Below are 19,507 nucleotides of genomic sequence, written 5' to 3' on the forward strand. Positions count from 1 at the left end.
GGGGGGCAAGGACTGAGGGCATTCTAGGGCAGTTCTGGCCTCTGGCTTTTAACTAAAAGCAGCCAACATTGGAAGCATGAATGAAAGATGCCACATTTCTGTTAGGCAGAATAATCTAATTACATCTTTTTCCTGTCTTGCTCTCAGAACTAGTACAATGTCGTCTTCTGTCTGATGAACTGTCATCTGATTTCAATTGTGCCTTCCCCCACACTAATGGCTAATGGGCAGTGTTTCTCATTTGAGAGGCTGAGCCCGTACTAGAGGTTGTCTGAAGCTTCTTATATCACCTGACTGTTTATATATATACATTATATATACTTCATTCTTGGTTCTGATTATGTTGCAAGCAACGTAGTGGTGGACACCCCTTTTGAGGGACGCCACTGCATTTAGCGCAATAAATGCTGCCTACAACCAAATGAGTGTAAATACACTCAGACAAGTATAAGCTTGAACTTGTATTACTGGATGACAATTTTTTTCTGGGGGGGGGTCAAATTTCCTTCTTTATTCATTGGAGGGGACGTGAACCCTGGTCCCCCCTGCAATTAGTCACATGCAGTAGCATCCATGACAGCATTGCTAAGATATGTTGCTACACAGAAACTGAAAGGTCTCTGAAAGGACAATTGGAGCACCTTGCACATACAATAAGATAGGTAAATAAAACATTGTTTTGAGATCACTATATATATGTAAAAAAAATAAAAGATATTGTCATATATATCTCCTTGCCACAGTCAATTAAATAGTATTTAAGTAAGAGTAAGAGTAGTAAGAGTATTAGCCATGAGAGCAGCTGTGTGAGGCTACACATCAACACAGCGGTGCTTTGAGCTAAATGCTAACATCAACATACTAACATGCTCGGAAATGACAACGTTGACATGCTGATGTCCAGCATCTAAATCATTTCCACCATCTTGGCTTAGCATGTTAGCGTGCTAACATGTGCCTGTTCGCACATTATTAGAGCCCATAAACACAAATTAGAGCTGAGGCTGATCGGAATGTTATTGTAAAGTACAAATTAAATCCTAATCCTAAATCCTGAGAAGAGCATGAAAGTGTGTATCAAATATCATGACAATCCACACAATAGGTTGTTTCATTTCTCTCAAAATCACTCGAGGACCAGCCAGAGGGTCAGCAAGGTCAGTTGGGGTTCATCCACTTGGGATTGTACAAAACATCTGTGCAAACATTCATGGCAATACATCTAATACATATTATATTTCAGTCTAGTCTGAAGTGGTAGGCCAGACCGCCTGGTAGCTATGCCGATAGCGTGCCGAAAAGGAGCTCTTTTTACACATGACACAAATATGCATACACATAGACACAGCACAAACACAACACTGTGATGCACGGATCTCTGTATGGCAGTCTACAAATAGAGCACTTGAATCTAGTGACGCATTTTCTCACTGGAGAGGGTCCAGGGACCACCAGGTCAGGAAAACCTAGTGGGAAGAGCATGGGGTAGATGGGGGGTGGTGCAGCAGCATGAAAAAAAAAAAGAGTGGGGCTGCAGAAAATAGAGCTGCAATTTTCTTAGAAGCTATGTGGGTGTTTGTCATTACCAGGTATTGAATGCGTGTTCCCCTGTGAGGAGAACTATAGGGAGGCACAGACAGATGAGACAAACAGTAGGCAGAAATGTCACAGGACGACAATCGTTGACATCTGAACCTTGGCATCCTTTCCAACAGGCATCAAAGTCCACATGAAGATTTTGGCATTTTGTAACATTACAAAATTACAGTACATGTGTGCGTGTGTGCAACATTAGGATGATAACTGCAGATTCTTGATTCTTGTAAAGAAGACAGCTGTTGATAAGGCTGTTGTGGAGAGGAGCAAAAATATTCGCAGGATAAAGCAGCAGTTAAGGGAGTGAATCAGTGTGTGAGCGTGAACTGAGTGACCTTAAAAGGCCACATGGGCTCGCTGGTGACTGAATGAGCAAGTGAAAGGGGGCCTCGGGGTTATCTCTGTGAAGCGCCACTTTATTTATAGATCATCTCAAAAAAGATTCCCTGCCCCCTTGATACCCCCCGCCCCGCCCCTCCCCCATTTTCAATTAGCCCCTGATGGGTGGAGTAATGCAATCAGGAGTAAGTACAGCTCAGCCGCAGCCTCTTCTCTCAGTCTGCCCCAGACTCCGCACAGGCACACACTCCTCAGATAGGAAGGTAAGACCCAGCTCCACTCAGCTGCTCCACTCTCCATCCATTCACTCGTCCATCTTTCCACCCATTCGTCCTGTCACTGGTCTTCATTCAGCATGTCTTCCATTCTGCAGGATGCAGCTGCTCACTGTGCTCTCCTCCTACCTGCCTCCCCACCTGCCTGCTCATGCTGTCCCTCTTTCCACCTGCACAGTGCCTTCACTATTTAACCACCTCCTCTCTCCCCACCTTCTTTCCCTCTGTCTGCCTCAGAGACAGAGCCTTTCATTAAATCATTTCAGTATCTTTTTTTTTTTTTTTTTTGTCCAAAAAGTTGACAGCCCAGAGTTCATTTCCACCCTTCTTTCCTCCCTTTCCATCAAGCTCACACTTCCCCTCAGCAAAAGCCTGTTGATAAACGTGTCTGCTCCTCACTTGTCATTACACAGTCGTATCTTTCATTTCGGCAAACTGGTTTTTCCTATTGCTTTTTTTTTTTTTTTTTGGTTTGTTTTTGTGGTTTTACAAGATTTGACGCACTTCACAGCCTTTTGGTGTGATGAAACTAAGTATAAAATCTTGTAGTCACACTTTCTAAGTGTGGAGAAAGTATCTGTTAATACAATACAGCAGCTAAGGGATTTGAGGGGTTCCTAATAATACTGTATATAATATACATTACAGTACATATGCAGTAGCTTGTAACTTTACAGTTAATGGTAGGGTTAAGTTTGAACAGCGTTTACTCTGAGTGTGGACTGTAACAATTCAAAGGGACATTCTCGGTTGAGAGCTTAATTTGATTTAACATTTAATTCCATTATGCACTCACAAGGCTATTAGTTGAGTCTGTTGTTTGTATTGAATTGACTGAAAATTCCTCCTGAATTATTGCTCTGGAAGAGTAGAATATGGATGAAATAAAGCTCAAAATCAAGAGAGTCTTAAGCACCTCTCTGGAAGCATGAATAAAGAGTTGTACACTTAATTGCTTTTTCAATTCGACTATGAACAAAAATGAATCGCACAGACGGGAAAACAACTGCAAGTTCAAACAAAACAGAGAGTTGATTGTGTGTGTGAAAACGGACTGGAACTTTCTGGGGATAGACCAGGCTGTACAGTGGTCACACACTTGCCATGCAACTGGCCGCAGCTCAGCTTGGCATCAAGCAATTTGCACTGAGAGACTCCCAGATGGGCAGCATCAAAGAGACCCCAGAAGCTGGGAAACAGCTGCCTGACATTTCTGAATAGCTACAAGTTTTATTTGTGGCAGTTCAGATTATCATGTTTTTATTTTTAGGAGTCAGATAAATCCTTATATAAGCTAGGTGAGTCATGGTGGGAGCAGCAGACAATGAGGGAATGTGGGAGGGGTTGAGAGTAAGTCAGAGCAGAAAGGACGAGCAGATTAAACGTCTCAACTCCAGCCAGATGAAAGATACTAACCTCTCGAGTGTCGGGAACATCACAAATCACTCACGGATCTCATGTTGGACCACTGATGTTGGAGTACACGGCGATCACAAATAGATAAAGGAGAAGAAGTTCTGACAGTCCAATAAAACACTGAGATAAAGGGAATAACAAGAGAGGCGATTCATTAAAACAAAAAATGTGAAAAATTAGAAAAGCAGAAAAGACTCAAACAGCAGTCAGGAGGGAATGTATGGGAGGGGGGGGGGGGGGGGGGGTTCTGTCTGGCCTCCTTAAATGGTCAAAGCTTTGCTGAGGAATTAAATGGACACATAGTCACATAAGTAGTAGAGCGTGTGTCTCTATATCACTAACAAAGACGTACATACACACAGTCAAATATACAGCCCACACTAACAGAGAGTGAGAGTATTTAAGCACAGGTGCGATAACCAGAGGGCTTAACAGGTGGACCACAAACAGCTGCAGACTGCGAGCAGCCATTATTACGAGTGCCATTCAAACCCACTTATACTCTGACACACGCGCACTCACTCACTCACGTACACACACGCGTGATGACAAGGGATACTGTGCTCTGGTGCTGACAGCTGGACGTGAGTTGATGGATGGTCCGTGTACAGTGGCATGGTGAGCGCTGGCGTGCAATGGGGCAAAAGTTGACTGTCTCTAAGCAGGAGTGATAGGAGTTATTTATATCCTCCTCCTCTGTCGCCTTCTGCTTATGACACCGAGAACAAACTGAAGGGCTTCCGAGAGATGGGAGAGGGAGATGAAAGCGTAAACATGCGACACGGAATGTAAAGGATCCTCATACCAAACGTTTCCTAGAAAACATTCATTGCTTGGAACTTACTATCTCTAACAATCTGCTCTCTGCTGAGAACTAGTGTCACTGCTATTTCCAAATCAACTGTCTACCACACCTGTTATTTAAGTGATGTAATATGCAAAACCTCATTTAATAATCCAGTTAAAGATGTTTCATATGGTGTGTGAACCAGATGTGGCAGTCTACCTCAGCCTCCAGCTTCACAGAAAACTTCCTCTTCTCTCTGTGTCCTCGCCCTCAGGTGAGTGACTCTGGGTCAAAATGGCCGAGCGCTACGACTGCCACTACTGCAAGGAGTCCCTGTTTGGGAAGAAGTATGTTCTGAGAGAGGAGAATCCCTACTGTGTGAAATGTTATGAGAGCCTGTACTCCAACACCTGTGAGGAGTGCAAGAAGCCCATTGGCTGCAACACCAGGGTAAAAGAGAAGTGACGAACAAATTGTACATATGAGCCCTAACGCGCTTTTTCTGCACGTCTCTGTTTTGAACAGCAATTATCACCAAAGTGAGCATAGCTCCAAAGGTCCGTCTGCTTTTGTTGTAGGATCTGTCCTACAAGGACCGTCACTGGCACGAGGAATGTTTCAAGTGCTTCCAGTGCAAGCGCTCGCTGGTGGACAAGCCCTTCTCCACCAAGGACGAGCAGCTCCTCTGCACTGAGTGTTACTCCAATGAGTATTCCTCCAAGTGCCACGAGTGCAAGAAAACCATCATGCCAGGTAGGAAGAAAGCCGCAAAGAGAGCAACACATTTAACTTAAGCTGACACACCTCATTTTAAATCTAAATGCTGCCAAATGTATATGTACAATAAAGCAGTGTTCTCATGTTAAGTTAGATGTGTACAGCAGACAGAGAGTCTGTCCTTAGAGCCTTTGTTTTAAAAAGACATTTCAACTGTTTAGGGGGTTGACAAGGAAGACTCTTGTTCTAAAATATCCACGTCTGAACAAGTGTTTCCTTTAAGACCTTTAGGTGAAAAGAGCAAGAAGGACATCTTCAGGGCAAGGTTCATTCTTTCAGGTTAAGTTTGTGATTTTTAGAGGTTTTTGTTTAGAATTCATGTTGCCCGGCTTCAAGTTATGCATTTGTGGCCAAAACCACAGTGGGTTCAGGCCAATCAGCCCTCTATGAGGAACTACTGGCAGCATTGGGCAGAAACATTTAGGAAATTTCTATTATTTCCGCAGACATTACTAAAGATTGGGAAGTCAAGCTTGATTTTTTCCATAAATTTGACAGACTGTTCTATATGGACATTGTTTTGACTCCAAAATGCACATTTTCCGTTTTTCTCATTCTGTCTTATTGCTGTTCTCTTCGCCTCTCTTCATTAACTCCATCCATTCCCCTCCTTTATGTTTCTCTGAAGGCTCCAGGAAGATGGAGCACAAGGGGAACAGCTGGCACGAGACCTGCTTCACCTGCCAGAGATGCCAGCAGCCCATTGGCACCAAGAGTTTCATCCCAAAGGACAACAGCAACTTCTGTGTTCCCTGCTATGAGAAGCAGTTTGCCATGCAGTGTGTGCACTGCAAGAAGGTCGGACATCCAACTGTACAAACTCTCAATGTGACTGATTTTCAAAGTAGTGCTTAATTATTCTCCATCGTCACTCAAAGAACCATCTTTACGTCTGTGTGTCTTGCTCCCTCTTATCAGCCCATCACCACCGGCGGGGTGACCTACCATGACCAGCCGTGGCACAAGGACTGTTTCCTGTGCACTAGCTGCAAGCAGCAGCTGTCTGGCCAGAGGTTCACCTCGAGAGATAACTTTGCGTATTGTCTCAACTGCTTCTGCAACCTTTATGCCAAGAAGTGTGCCTCCTGCACCACCCCCATCAGCGGTAATTATCATTTATCAACTGGCTGGTCTCCCTGAAAGGAAGAAAGGATAGTTTATAAAATGTGTCTTTGACTTTTTTGACTTTTTCTTCACTTTCAGGTCTTGGAGGCAGCAAGTACATTTCCTTTGAGGAGCGCCAGTGGCACAATGACTGCTTCAACTGTAAGAAGTGCTCCGTGTCCCTGGTTGGCCGCGGCTTCCTCACTGAACGGGATGATATCCTTTGCCCAGAGTGCGGCAAGGACATCTAATTCAATCTGAGGCGCAACGGATACATCTGATTGATTGACCATGAGCTGATAGAGAAACGACAGAGATGCAGCAAATACTGTCAGAACACAGCATCTTTACTACCTAGCATTACCATGAATGTACATTATAGTGTGTTGTGAAATTCAAACTACTAACGGTGTTATTTGAATTCAGAGAGTTTGGGTTAAATGTTCACTTTTTGAGAAAAAGGCATTACTAATAAAGTAAGTGTTGGCATGACTGTAAAGACATTTGCTTATGAAACACCCACGTTTGCAGATAGACACTGTATGAAGCATTTTGAAATAAATCTACAATATTAAGACAATATTATATTAGACTATCTGCTTTGAAGTGTAAAAATAACTTCTGCTTTATGCATGGATTAGCTTGATGCTATAATTAGTAAAGGGTTTATGAATGAGTTCTGAAATCCCCAATTAAATATAATGAAATTGAGTCTTTACTCTTACAATTGCCAACTGTAGCTGTGCATGAAATAACATGAATTTCAGAACTGAATGCAAAAGTTAAGGTGGGTCTAAGTCCTGAAGAGGAACTTTTTTCTTTCTGATTTCTTACAGCAATATTAGTTTCCGAGTATGTTAAATACTGTGTATGTTCAAATACAGGCAGGGTAACATTGGTTACAAAGCTGAAGAGTTTTCTGCTGTAATTAAATCAACAAAAGAGTTTCATTGTATGGAGACACTTTATTTTAAAAAACTGTTGGTACAAACATGACACTGGATTTGACAATGGATTCAAAATGCTTTGTGAATCTCATTCCTGTCTACATCCATTTCAAAAGCCTGTAACTGCAAAGTCAATTCATCCACTACTCCAAATAAACAGACGTCAAAAAGACACATCTTGCTTTAGTCCATGTTCCTTTCTTTTGTCTGAATTATCACAGGGCTCCTCTGCGCCAAAATGGTTATTTAGTAATGGGTTCTGATTCAGGTGTATAAGAAAATCGTTTCATTTCAAAGTTATGTGAGATGACGTATGCACGACATTTTCAAACCCTGAACATCTTGTGAAACACCACTGAGGTTTGAATAAAGCCAAATCTCAGTGGAATGGAGTTCATGGAGAACAAAAATGACACCAGTTCAGAATTTCAGCACGATGTTCAGCCTCATCTGTGGTTTGTATTATTTAAAAGGTACACCGGAGAAAAACAGAATTCAAGTCATAGAACAACCAGTTAATAAATTAGAAACAAAGCCCAGGACAAATCAGTGCTGGAGGCTCTCTCACCAAAACCAATCTGTGCACAGAAACAGATCATCAATAGCCAGAATCTCCTTAAATGGTATTTCAGTCCTGCTGCTTGTTTTGTCCTGCAGAGAGTCTCCCTGTGTGGGACTTGAGGAGAGTTGCTGATCATTGATGGTAAGGGCACTTGAGGTTGTGGAAAGCAAAAAGGAAGCTTGTGACTTCAAAAGCAGGAGGATCTCCAGAGCACCACCCCGTCCTGTCAGGTGTCAGAGCAGAACGAGAGCAGTGGGGTGGCCTTGAAACTCACAGGTAAAAAGGGTTTTCATTCCCTTTTGTGATGCAATTAGTGCGATAACTACTGTACGATGGGGAGAGTGCAAGAGAGTGGGAAACATCATTTGGTGGGAGGGGAATGGTCTGTCCTTTAGAGTCTGAGCTCCCGTCAGGTCTGTGTGAACAGGGGTCAGGGCCATGTCACATGCTGGATCTTCTTCTTCACCTCTGTAGACTTCACTGCATCCTGAAGAGGTATAACAAAAAGTGGTTAGAAAAATAAGCAATGCAACACATACTGCAGTTGCTGATCCTTTAATTGTACGGATAAAAAATAATTTCTATTATTAGTTGTCTGTTTTGCACAGAGTGTAAAGATTTGAATCACACATACAGTTTTTCTTTCTGACAGTTTATGCTTTTCCCACACAATTTCACCTTTGTTGTCAATTCTTTGAAGCTCAAAGACATTATAATGCAGTAAATTTCAGTCTTGTCAATACACTGTATATCAAAGAATCCCATGTATTATGTAAGTATTGATGCATGATTTCCATCCCAAATACAATATAAACAATACAATTACATGCATGAAACACAAAAATCATGATTATTGTGCACATACTCCTTGAATCCCACAGTAAATTTGCGTCTGATGCCTCACTGAGGTGACAGAACAAAAAGTTCCTACCGAGCTGTTTGCTTCTCGCTTGAGGTTTGTGTCTGAGTCACTGCTGCGATGGATGGATGAGGAAGAGGAAGAAGTGTTTGCAGCCAGCCTGCGGATGGGGTTGGACAGGTTTGCAGCAGGCGGAGGTTTTAATCTGTCAGTGATTCCTGTTGACACGCTGGATCCCTCTGGTTTCTTTACTTTTAGTGGACCAGAGTAAGAGGAACTGCCATCGAACACAATCAGAGGCCTTTTCCTATTGTGGTTGTCGTTGCTACAAGTGGAAATGACCAAACAGCAACAATCAGTTGTTTGAACTCATGTTCTTAACAAGGGCTCTGTTTTCGAGCAGGTGCAGAGGGAGAGGCTCTGAGCTGACATTTTTTCAGAGGCACACTGAGATTAATCCCTCGCCTGTACCAGTTTGGTATTTTGGTGACTCACCGCGCATTGCAGTGGGAGGAGGGACACAGCAGAGGGTGTACCATTGCCAATCCAGCAGCGTAATGCAATCCTGGTGCCAAGAATGACCGTGTTTTGTTAAATCTACTGCCCACCTGCTCAGAGCAGGTCAACTGCACAGCACACCTGTGTTCTGTCACATTTTCGTCACGTGAATTGGTGAATACACGTTTCACACCTTTTAAACTGTTTGGTATGTGATCACACAGAAAAAATAGTTTTCTGATTGAAGCATTAATGACTGCGATGCAGAATAAAGAGCAATGACTGATGAGCAGCTGCCATCTACAGTGGAGCTCATAGCTCATGCTACAGGCCTTTCCTTTACTCTAGTATCACCTCTCTTTGCAGCCATCTGATTACTCACATCATACTGAGACGCACTGGTTAAATTATAGGGATGTACCGACCCAATCCATCACATATCAGTCAGATGTGACCAATTCACAGCAATCCTGTGCCTCATGTCACCTAAAAACCTAAAAATCATTCCGATCAGCTCCAGGCAGAGACGTACACAGCTTTTAAAGCTTTGGCAGAGAGAGCACTGGCTTCGGTCTCTGAATTAGTATGAGGAAGGGAAAAAAAGACTGATGGAGCGCTATTAAATTTGATGATTGAATCAAAAGTAATTTTTCATTAGTCTGGCCTTGTAGACATGTGACAGCAATGACTAACTTGATTTGACAGAGAATCCAGTATTACACCAGCAGTGGTGGTGAGTACTGTCCTTAAAGTACAAATATGCAATAATTGTACTCTACTGGCTTTAGTTTCTACTTCTCAAATCAAGATTTGCGCATGCCAAAACAGTAAAAATGTTACTCACACATGAACACATGAGTAATAATAATCTATTGACATAATACATCATTTTTGAGTTAATTCACTTTTACTTAAGTACCATTTTCAATACAGGGCTCCCGTGTAACAGAGTATATTTACAGTGTAGTATTGGTACTTATACTTTAATAAAGGATGTGAATACTTCATCAGTGTTTACCAGACTGGTCTGACCTGCTGGACGCACTGTGATGTTAAAGTAGCCTATGAGCTGCCCATTAAAACACTGTAAAGTCCACCTCGAGAGCCTCCAGTGCAGCCAGCGTCACCTGTCTGACCTGTGCCCGGCCGGGGTCTGCCTCCCTCGGCTCTTCTCCATTCTCCTGCCCCAGCGGCTGTTCGGTAAACTCCTCTGCGGGAGCGGGATGACATGACGGAGGTAAAGCTCTGTAAGCCGGTCCCGACTCTCGCAGTCTCTGGTACTGACATGTTTCTGATTCGGACAGAAAGAACTGTTAGCTCACATTACCGGATAAGACAAACAGTAGAAAGCCGCAGCTAACGTGATGCCGCCTGTTAGCCGGTATGCTAACATTATGGCATCCTTCCTGCGCTACCTCCACATTAAATGACACTTTGAACGTTTCTCTCGACACGTGAACTCACCTCATTTAGGATGAGTTGCATAAACTCTCGAGACAACAGCTCAGGGTGCAGTAAAAGATCCACATCCGAGGAACTAACAGCCTTTCCATCTTTTCCCGTGGAAGTCGCCATATTTGATGTTCACCTCTTCCCGACATGCACCGCGTCATAACAACCCGTGCACAGATCTGACAAGTAAACATAATTTCATTTGCATCAGCAAAGAAAGCGCAAACTGCAGACCTCACGAGACCAAAACACATACTGAAATTACTGTGAAAACTGATCTATCAACTGAAATATTCTTTCTCTCTTTTTAGGGAACATGTTGCATCTTTAGGCCTGATTGTTCAATGTTATTTTTAAGAATACAGTCATTCTATAAAGTTAGAAACAGCTGAAATCAAAGGTGATAAATATGTCTGAATGGTTTTAAACTGCTTACGCATATGCAGGTGCTCCAGTGTGATCATGCCAAGAAAACACTGAACAAACCTATTTAATGCAATTTGAAAAACAGCTGTACATCAGATACATTCACAAACACAACTTTAAATACACGTAAACACTAAAAAAAGATAATTGCTGCACCTTTGCTATTTTGTTTTAGTTCATGAATATCATTCATTCAGCCAAATGTGAAGTGTTTGGCATACATGTAATGTTGTTGCGCAGTGCAGTTTGCACAGTGTAAACTTTCATGTGTCCGCCTGCAGGCTGAGCCACTATGCCTAAATAAGGTTAACAAATAATTAAATTAAAACCCAGCTTTTACAAATTTGCCCAGTGCAAAACTTCTAAAAGCTGAAAGAACATGTTTCAATTGTTCTATTAACATAAAATTGCCTAAATGTCATCTGCCATCTAAATCTTGGTTTAGTCCACATTCCTTTCTGTCTGGTTATGTTTGCTGTCGTGCTCCCAGATCACAGAAGACTTTGTGATAGTTGTGTCTGAAGTGGAGCTGTGTTTCAGCATTTTTGTCAAACACGTCATAATATCCAGATACACTAAAGGATTAGAGCAGTCATAAAAATGTAGAGGCCCTTCAGTTTGTGAAAGCTTGTCTTAATGAGTCATGTGTCTCTGTGTCTCCATGATGTCCTGTTAGTGACTAATCACATGCTGATTTAACCATTTGTCCCACTGGTGGGCGTCGTTGCCCCCTCATGCTCTGTATTATTCACCACAGCGGTGACCCCTGAAGAAACCTTTAATTAATGGCAAAACGTTTTCAATTAGAACTCCTGTCCAGTGATTAGGACTTAATGGAGTTCTCTCTTCTGCAAGAACATGCTGCCAAACAAACTGGATCCACATATTTCATACTGAAAGGAGCAGAAAACATTTTGTTTATTGAATTCTTAATGACAACACTTTGCTTAACTTATCCTTACAGTCCTGGAATAATGTCTAGTGAGTCAATGTATCCCGGCTGTGGGACGTTACACCAACATACAGATTCTCCAAATTCATGAAAGCTAATTTTCAAACCAAAACCACGTCCCTGAGTCATAGCTGCTGCCATCGCCTCAGATCAGAGCAAAAATCTCCCCTCTCCTAATGTTGTTGCGGTTGCTGCTTGTTAGATCCAGTTCCAAGTGAAGTGATTAAGTTAAGCCAGCAATGTGATTTCAGAACAACCATTAGGGCATTGAGTTAAGATAATCATGAAATTATGCACTGGTTGTCACATGTTGGCACTTGAGTAATAATAATCTTTACTTATATGGTGGCTAAGAGCACAAGTAGATTCAAAATTCGGCTTTTTTAAGTGAAACAAAATGGTTATTTGGTGGAATAATGAGGCTTAGAACTCAGCAGGAAATGGAGCTAACTTAATATGCAATGAAAGAGCAGCACCACCTTCCTGTTTTGTGCTGCAATACAACCTCTTTTGTGTGGCTGAGGCTGCCTATGTAATTTATCATGGGCTTTCAGCTTCACAGCATTTATACAAATATCTCAAAATCAGCACAGTGATAATTTATGAATATTCAAATACCACACGTTTAAAATGCTACACACAGTGCATTCTCTTCATCTGGCCATTCAGCATAAGCAGGCCTCACTCTTCCAGTGGATTATCTAACCTGATAGAATTCAGTAAACAAACCACTGTGTATGTTATCAGATATATATCCACTTAAAGTGAATAAATGTCTTTCGTATCCCAGCAACTCTGCAGCCTATTTCTATTATGCACCGACATGCTTTATGTACATTGTAAAAGCAGCTGGCTAGATGTTTTTCATTTGAGCACTCCGGTCAGTCAAGGCAGCGTCTTTTAAAAACTGTATTTATTTACCTGGTTTGGTCATTCGTGACACAATAATACAATCAAGTAAACATTCACAGCTCAATAACTGACACGCTGCTTTGTTAACACACTCATGGTTTGAAGAAAGAACTCACACAGGTTCATGAACATGTGTTTGTAAGTCTAAGCTTACAGACAGTCTTAGGCTGAGAACAGCACTTAACATTGACACCGTGTATTCTTTTCTTGTGAAACTCATCACACAACTGACAATAGCATTATTATCACCACTACTACTCAAAGACTGAAACTTGAGTCCACAGTCTGAAGAAACAGAATGACACTGATGAAACACCTCAGGGACAAAATGATGAAACAGAAGTAAACTGACAGTAGAGGATATGAACATTGTTTGAATGGCAGTAAGTTAGAGACCAGTTAAAGTTAAACTAACTGGTTTATTTTGACTGAAAGTTCTTTGTTGATCTTGGAAGCAGCAGACAAAATAATCTCACCACAAGGTCCACTCATCCCGGAGCTTTCCATTGTGTCACATGTTCTTCCTCATCCGATGGATTGGCCCTTTTGTCATGTAATTGTCAAGGTTCAGTTTTCATTTCTCTGAGCTCTTTAAGGACTTCTCATCCATGTTGGCACAAAAGCAGAGCTTGAAAGTTCACTCCTGTGGTGAGAATATTTTGTCAACAACCGGAATATTCTTTTAAGGTGACCTTTAGTAGCCCCTGATTGCTTATTATGAGGAGAAGGGAGAGTTGAAAACAGCCGACAGCAGCGCATCGTCGAGCTGGTCCTCCTCGTCTCACACCGCTGACTGAGTCTCGCTGCACACATAGATGTTGCTGGGCCTCACTCTCCTGCGGCTCCTGCCCGGCACTCTGGGACACAGCCTGCAGCTCTTGGGAATGAACTCCTGACAGGCCTCCCTGAACTTCCTGATCCTCCAGCAGTAGATGACAGGGTTGAAGACCGTCTTCAGGTAGCTGAGCCACAGAGCGCCTATGCTGACTGGGTAGAAGACGGAGCTGTAGTAGAACTGCCGGCTGAACACGGCCAGCAAGCTGACCACCGTGTGCGGCAACCAGCACACGGAGAAGCCGACAAAGAGGATGAGGATGGTGGTGAAGGCCCGGGTCTTGAAGCTCATGTCCACCTTGATCTGAGGGGGCCGCTGCAGCCCTGTGAGTCTCATTTTGCTGACTTGGTTGAGGGCTGGCAGGCAGGAATGCTCATTGGTGTGGTTGTGGATGCGCAGGGTGTTGCGGCGCACTGTGTTGAGGATGCACATGTAGGAGTAGAGCATGACAGCAAATGGCACAAAGAATACAGCTACTGCCAACAGCACTGTGTATCCACGGTCTGCCAGAGAATCACTGTATCCCAGCACACACTGCGGCGCCCAGGCACCCCCGATACCTGCCGCACCTGTCCTCCACCCAACTACAGACGGCAGAGACACACACAGGCTCAGCACCCACGAGCCTGCAATCAACAGTTTAGCTCTGTGCGGGGTCAACTTGTCCTGCCGCTGCACGATGATGAGGAAACGGTCCACGCTGATGATGAGGAGTATGGACACCCCCTCCAGGACGAACAGCCAGTACAGCATGATGGACGCTCGACAGAAGCCGCTTCCAAAGCTCCAGTCGGCAGTGGCCACAGTGACTGCAGTGAAGGGCATGCAGAGCAGAGAGAGCATTATGTCCGAAAAGGCCAACGTGGCGAGGAGGAGGTTGATAGCAGAACGCATGGCGGGTTTCTGGTAAACAATCAGACACACGATCGCATTGCCCAGGAAACCAATAGTGATCATGAAGATCATTATGGCTGCCAGGGTCACACGCAGAGTGACTGATATGACGGGAGTAGCAGCTTCCGACGGGAGATTTTCTGCTGCTTCCTCTGCTTTGTCCGGCTCCATGAAGTCACACTCCTCCAGCAGGCTTTCATTCCCGAAAGCCATCGCAGCTACTATCAAAGGACATCAGCCCGTAAGAGGACGCATGTCTGAATACTGTTGTCATATACACATGAAGTTGTCTTCCAGCAGTTGGTCTCCCATGGCAATATCTGAGATGCAAAGACAAAAACAACCACATGTGGTATTTTTGTGAAACAGAGAGAAATAAAGAACAGTTAAAATACAGCCCTGACTCTAAATGCTGTGTAAAACACAAATAAAACAGAATGCAATCATCTGCAGAGGAACTGTGTTCACTGACAACACTGACTGTCCAGGATGTCCCTTTCATACCCAGTCATGATCCTCTCACCTGTTACCAATGAACCTGTTTACCTGTGGAATGTTCCAAACAGGTGTTTTTGGAGCATTCCACAATTTTCCAGTCTTTCGTTGCTCCTGTCCCAACCAGTTTGAAACATATTAATATCATGTATATAATTAGATTTTACACAGTGTCCCAACTTTTTGGGAACTGGGGTCATACATAAAACTCTATACCTGTCAAGGTGTGCGATACATGACATGATAACGGATGGTGCATGACATTATTGTGCTGTCTGTCTCATAAAAAGCTGCACAGACAACCCTGACTGTCTCGTTAGATAATCGGGGGTGTTCAGCTGCTCCGTGATCTGTTACTCAGTGATAATTGCAAATTTGAAACAGTGAGAGGAGGAATGACGTCCCCATGATGCTGACAGATTTATATAAGCCATGGGATCAGCCCACAGACACACCATAGTGAGACATCCAGTCACACAGGACAGAGATGTGCCGCTCACTGGCTTGAATGAGGTTGATGATTAACAGTTGAGCTGTGCAGATTCACATGGGCACATATACAAACATTCACACCACCTGCCCTCCAATGCACACACATCACGTGTAATGTTTCACACACGGATAGAAATACACACATTTACACAAGCATAGTACAAGCCGTGATACCGTTGCCGGTCTGCTGTCGACTTAGCAGAAGCTCATTCCTGGGTGACGACTCAGCCTCTGATGCAACCTCGATAAAGCAGAGAGGCATCCTCAGGACACACACACACACACACACACACACACACACACACACACACACACACAGAGGACACGTCTGTTGCTTTTGTTTCCACCTCCTGCTCCTGGTGGTGGGAGTGTTAACGATCTGTTGAGGTCATTCTAGTATTCAGGTCTCAGATGTGGTCCTCCCAGGTGGACTGGTGCTCAAGAGCTGAGAAACAAGAAGACCATTTAAGAGTCATAATCTCCATGTTTAATACCCTGTGATTGTGTTTTCACCTCCATGGAACAGGCCTTTTTTTTTTTTTTTTTTTTTTTTACAGCAGACATTTGGCTTGTCAAAGTAGTGGGTGTTACTAATAACATTATCAACGGCTTTGTTCTGTTCAAGTGTCCCAGTAATCACAACAGTGAGCCAGCATGAATCATACCAGGACCCTGACACTGGAGCAGGTGAATGGAATGCAGCCATCATCAGTTTAATAAGTGACACGTGTTTTTCATACTGTGACATGTCAGAATGTCTTCTGTGTCATTGTTCTCTCCGCATATCTCAGCTGACCCACAGGTAAGAGGACGTGATCCTCTGGTGACTGTCGCCACATTCTTGCACAAAACCCCTCATAGGCCAGTGCACAGTGTTGCAGCTTGTTGCCATGGCAACAAGGTCACCGGTTCCAAGGCAACGAACAGCCCGTCCTCTCCCATGACAAAATATTTTCTGTATCACAGCTTTGTTTATAACCAATGACTTATTCAGGGCACGGGAATTAATTTTGTGTAACTTTTTTTTTTTTTTTTTGGTGAAACAGCAAAGATGTCAGACATGAGGATGAAAAACACAAGTGTGTCTGTATCTGTGTAAGGCCTTGTTTCATGTCATTATTTTTTGCTTCAATCAATAAAGCAATAAACACATTTATTAAGTTCAACGCAGGACATAAATCAGCTTGTTAGAGGAAAACAACAGAAATTACAGAAACAGGAGGATCATGATGTCGCATACGTGACAATAAAACTAGACCAGCTGGCAGTCAAATGCTTCAAAATGTGAACTTTCGTACGTTTAAATTTCGAAAATGATGAGCTGCAAATTATGTCAAGAGGATAATGAGCGGACTTGCCCTGCAGGGGGCTCCTGCTGCTTATTTCAACAAAAACAGGTGGTTTTCCTCAGCTGCTCTGCTCAGCTCATCTGATTCAGGTGAAAAGAGACTGGCAGTGAAAAAATAAAGAGAGCGTGGAAATATCCAAAAAACACATCTTCATTTCTGTGTTTTCATGTTGGATTTGATGAGAAACAGTCTCCAGATGTAGGAAACGATGGTGGCGCGGGCTGATGTACTTTACAACACGTGATACCATTTATTGATTCCTCTTTTTCTCTGTACTGACGATCCATCCAGTGACATCAAAGAGTCTCCGTCTGAACCTGGACAGCGTGCCCTCACATTTCCACATCACATCCCTGCCTCACCTGTGCTCCTCTGTCAGCTGTCTCAACCTGTCCGCATCACAGAGGACAACAAGTCAATGCAACAATCCGGGCCACACCACAGGCATCAAAGACGAAATACCTGGTGTTCCTCTGAGGACATTCAAGCAATGAAAGCATCTCATCTCTAAGCGTGAACCAGGCAGAAAAAGCCTTACCTTGACGCTACAGTCGATCTCAGCTCTCATGCTCGCCTCTCGTCGAGCCCGTCAGCTCGGTGATGGCGCTTCTCTTCCGGTGCTTGTCCAGCTTTTCCCAAAATATCCTGCTTTGAACATTTTGCTGCCGTATCGATCGCCATCGTGCCGCCTGCGGATGATGCTGACGCCAGAAGAGCAGGTGGTCACTGATTTAAAGGAGCAATGCGGCAAACCATTTATTCACAAGCTGCAATGTCAACAAAAAAAAGGAAAGAAAGCTACGGTGCTCCCAGTGTTATTATCAGAATAGTGATGAATAAATGATACGCCATGTTACGCTTTTTGGGCCAGAATGCTAAAACATCTGCACTGTAAAAACTCGCACTGCTCAACTGCCCACACCTTACCATCAGATCTGCTTTAAAAAAAACAAAAAACAAAAAACAAAAAACCTACTACTACAAACACAACAACAAAAACAACAAAGCAGATCATAGGTATGATTATATTAATGATAACTGACTGATAAATGCTTCACATTGTAGGTTTCCCATCTATGACATATATTTGCATTCAGTGCAGATTGTACATTAGACTTGTTTCTATTGAGGGTATGTTGGTAATTGTAGTCTATAGGTATGAGTTGATAAATGGCAACAACATCAATAAAAATGGTAATATTTACAGCATTTGGATTAAAACAAACAAAGATCCTGTCTCATTGATCTGTTATGAACAAGAATCTCACGCACAATTAGAATATTCAAAACAAGCGTTTGCTTTCGTCTCCATGTTAATAATATACTGTAGACTTGGAGTTATGGATGGAATAGAATTATTATTACATTTAAGCTTCATTTCCAAGTTTTTTAATTCCTCTTCTTCTCTATTATGGATGTATTTAATGATCAATCCTACTCAGTCATGACAGACAGACTCACATCCACTACCTCAACCATCCAAGCTTGGATTCTGGTATTCTCCTCTTAAATTAATACTTTGTTTTACAGGTTATTATAGTTTATTAATCCAAGTATCTCAATTTGAAATATATTTTTTCTTTTATCATTATTTTTATTATTTGCTGAAGAGTCAGTGTACTCATGTAGTGTAACAATTCAGAAACCTGCATTAATGATTTTGTCCAGTAGATGGCAGCATTGTGTCATTCCAGCCTGTATCTGTTGAAGCATTTTTAGGACATTTTTGTGTTGATACGTTTCTGTTTTTAGGTATGTGTGTTTTTACATTTTAATTTCAAACTTGTTTTAAGTTGTTCATGTTCAGAATAATTTCACAGCCTCTGCTTTGTGTCAATATATTGATTAAATTCTGATGCTGTATTTTGGAGAGGAGGTATATCACACATCAGTGCTGGTAGTGACAGTGAGTCCAGATGTGCAGAACAACATCTACACACAGAGATTTTCTGAAGGTAATTAAATTGTAATTAATTTAGATTTTTTTTTTTTTTTATGAGAAAACGGGTGCATTCTCAGTGCTCACACACAGACACAGGCTTCCATTCACACACTTAGCATGCAGGCAGAGATTCTTTTCATGGGCATGCTTGTCTAAATTGGCATTGTGCCCGTGTGTTGAACATGCCCATCAAACCAGTTCCACTCCACCGGTCTGGCACATGCATGCTCGTCACGTTCAGTGGCACCCACACAACAAGCTTGCTAGTGAGAGAATTCATTTCCCTGTCCATTATTCCACAGATGTTTGCTTTAATTTCTTCCTGATGGAGAGACTTTGGTACTCCATCATTCACCAAAAAAGCAAACACGGGCAACGTGAAGGATGTTCACCACTAAATCAGAAAATTCAGAAGAGAAGTAACAATATTGACTGAGCCTTGCATAGACAATGTTTGTGCTACATTTGAACACACTCACACACAAGTAAATTAACATTACAACCATCTAAATGCACTTTGTTGGGTCTTTTATTCATGCTTCTGACTCCAGGTAGGAGTCATACGTGTCATGAGTTTTCACACTGAGTCAGCCACAGC

At 42.6% G+C, this 19,507-nt stretch overlaps 3 protein-coding genes across 7 annotated transcripts; 1 reads left to right on the plus strand and 2 right to left on the minus strand.

Moving 5' to 3' along the window:
• Nucleotides 1–2,142: 2,142 nt before the first annotated feature.
• Nucleotides 2,143–7,259, plus strand: fhl2a (four and a half LIM domains 2a). The gene is made up of 6 exons (XM_076747527.1): nt 2,143–2,198; nt 4,688–4,863; nt 4,992–5,166; nt 5,819–5,988; nt 6,109–6,295; nt 6,394–7,259. Exons 2-6 carry the CDS (start codon nt 4,708–4,710, stop codon nt 6,543–6,545), a joined length of 840 nt encoding a protein of 279 aa, XP_076603642.1. The 5' UTR covers nt 2,143–2,198; nt 4,688–4,707; the 3' UTR covers nt 6,546–7,259.
• A 133-nt stretch (nt 7,260–7,392) lies between these two features.
• On the minus strand, nt 7,393–10,773 carry c13h2orf49 (chromosome 13 C2orf49 homolog). 2 transcript variants are annotated; one of them, XM_076747528.1, is made up of 4 exons: nt 10,625–10,756; nt 10,288–10,451; nt 8,735–8,987; nt 7,393–8,290 (listed from the first exon to the last, which is right to left on the minus strand). In XM_076747528.1, exons 1-4 carry the CDS (start codon nt 10,733–10,735, stop codon nt 8,234–8,236), a joined length of 585 nt encoding a protein of 194 aa, XP_076603643.1. In that variant the 5' UTR covers nt 10,736–10,756; the 3' UTR covers nt 7,393–8,233. The 2 variants fall into 2 exon arrangements, with proteins under 2 accessions (XP_076603643.1, XP_076603644.1); XM_076747529.1 differs by having other exon boundaries at nt 8,069–8,290; nt 10,297–10,451; nt 10,625–10,773.
• A 2,113-nt stretch (nt 10,774–12,886) lies between these two features.
• On the minus strand, nt 12,887–17,838 carry gpr45 (G protein-coupled receptor 45). 4 transcript variants are annotated; one of them, XM_076747686.1, is made up of 3 exons: nt 17,506–17,838; nt 15,793–16,063; nt 12,887–14,951 (listed from the first exon to the last, which is right to left on the minus strand). In XM_076747686.1, the coding sequence occupies exon 3, from the start codon at nt 14,842–14,844 to the stop codon at nt 13,684–13,686; it is 1,161 nt and encodes a 386-aa protein (XP_076603801.1). In that variant the 5' UTR covers nt 14,845–14,951; nt 15,793–16,063; nt 17,506–17,838; the 3' UTR covers nt 12,887–13,683. The 4 variants fall into 4 exon arrangements, with proteins under 4 accessions (XP_076603801.1, XP_076603803.1, XP_076603802.1 ...); XM_076747688.1 differs by having other exon boundaries at nt 15,781–16,063; nt 17,506–17,719; XM_076747687.1 differs by having other exon boundaries at nt 15,762–16,063; nt 17,506–17,719.
• Between the last annotated feature and the right edge of the window lie 1,669 nt (nt 17,839–19,507).

This window comes from Chaetodon auriga, chromosome 13, assembly GCF_051107435.1.
Source record: "Chaetodon auriga isolate fChaAug3 chromosome 13, fChaAug3.hap1, whole genome shotgun sequence".
Taxonomy (NCBI): domain Eukaryota; kingdom Metazoa; phylum Chordata; class Actinopteri; order Chaetodontiformes; family Chaetodontidae; genus Chaetodon; species Chaetodon auriga.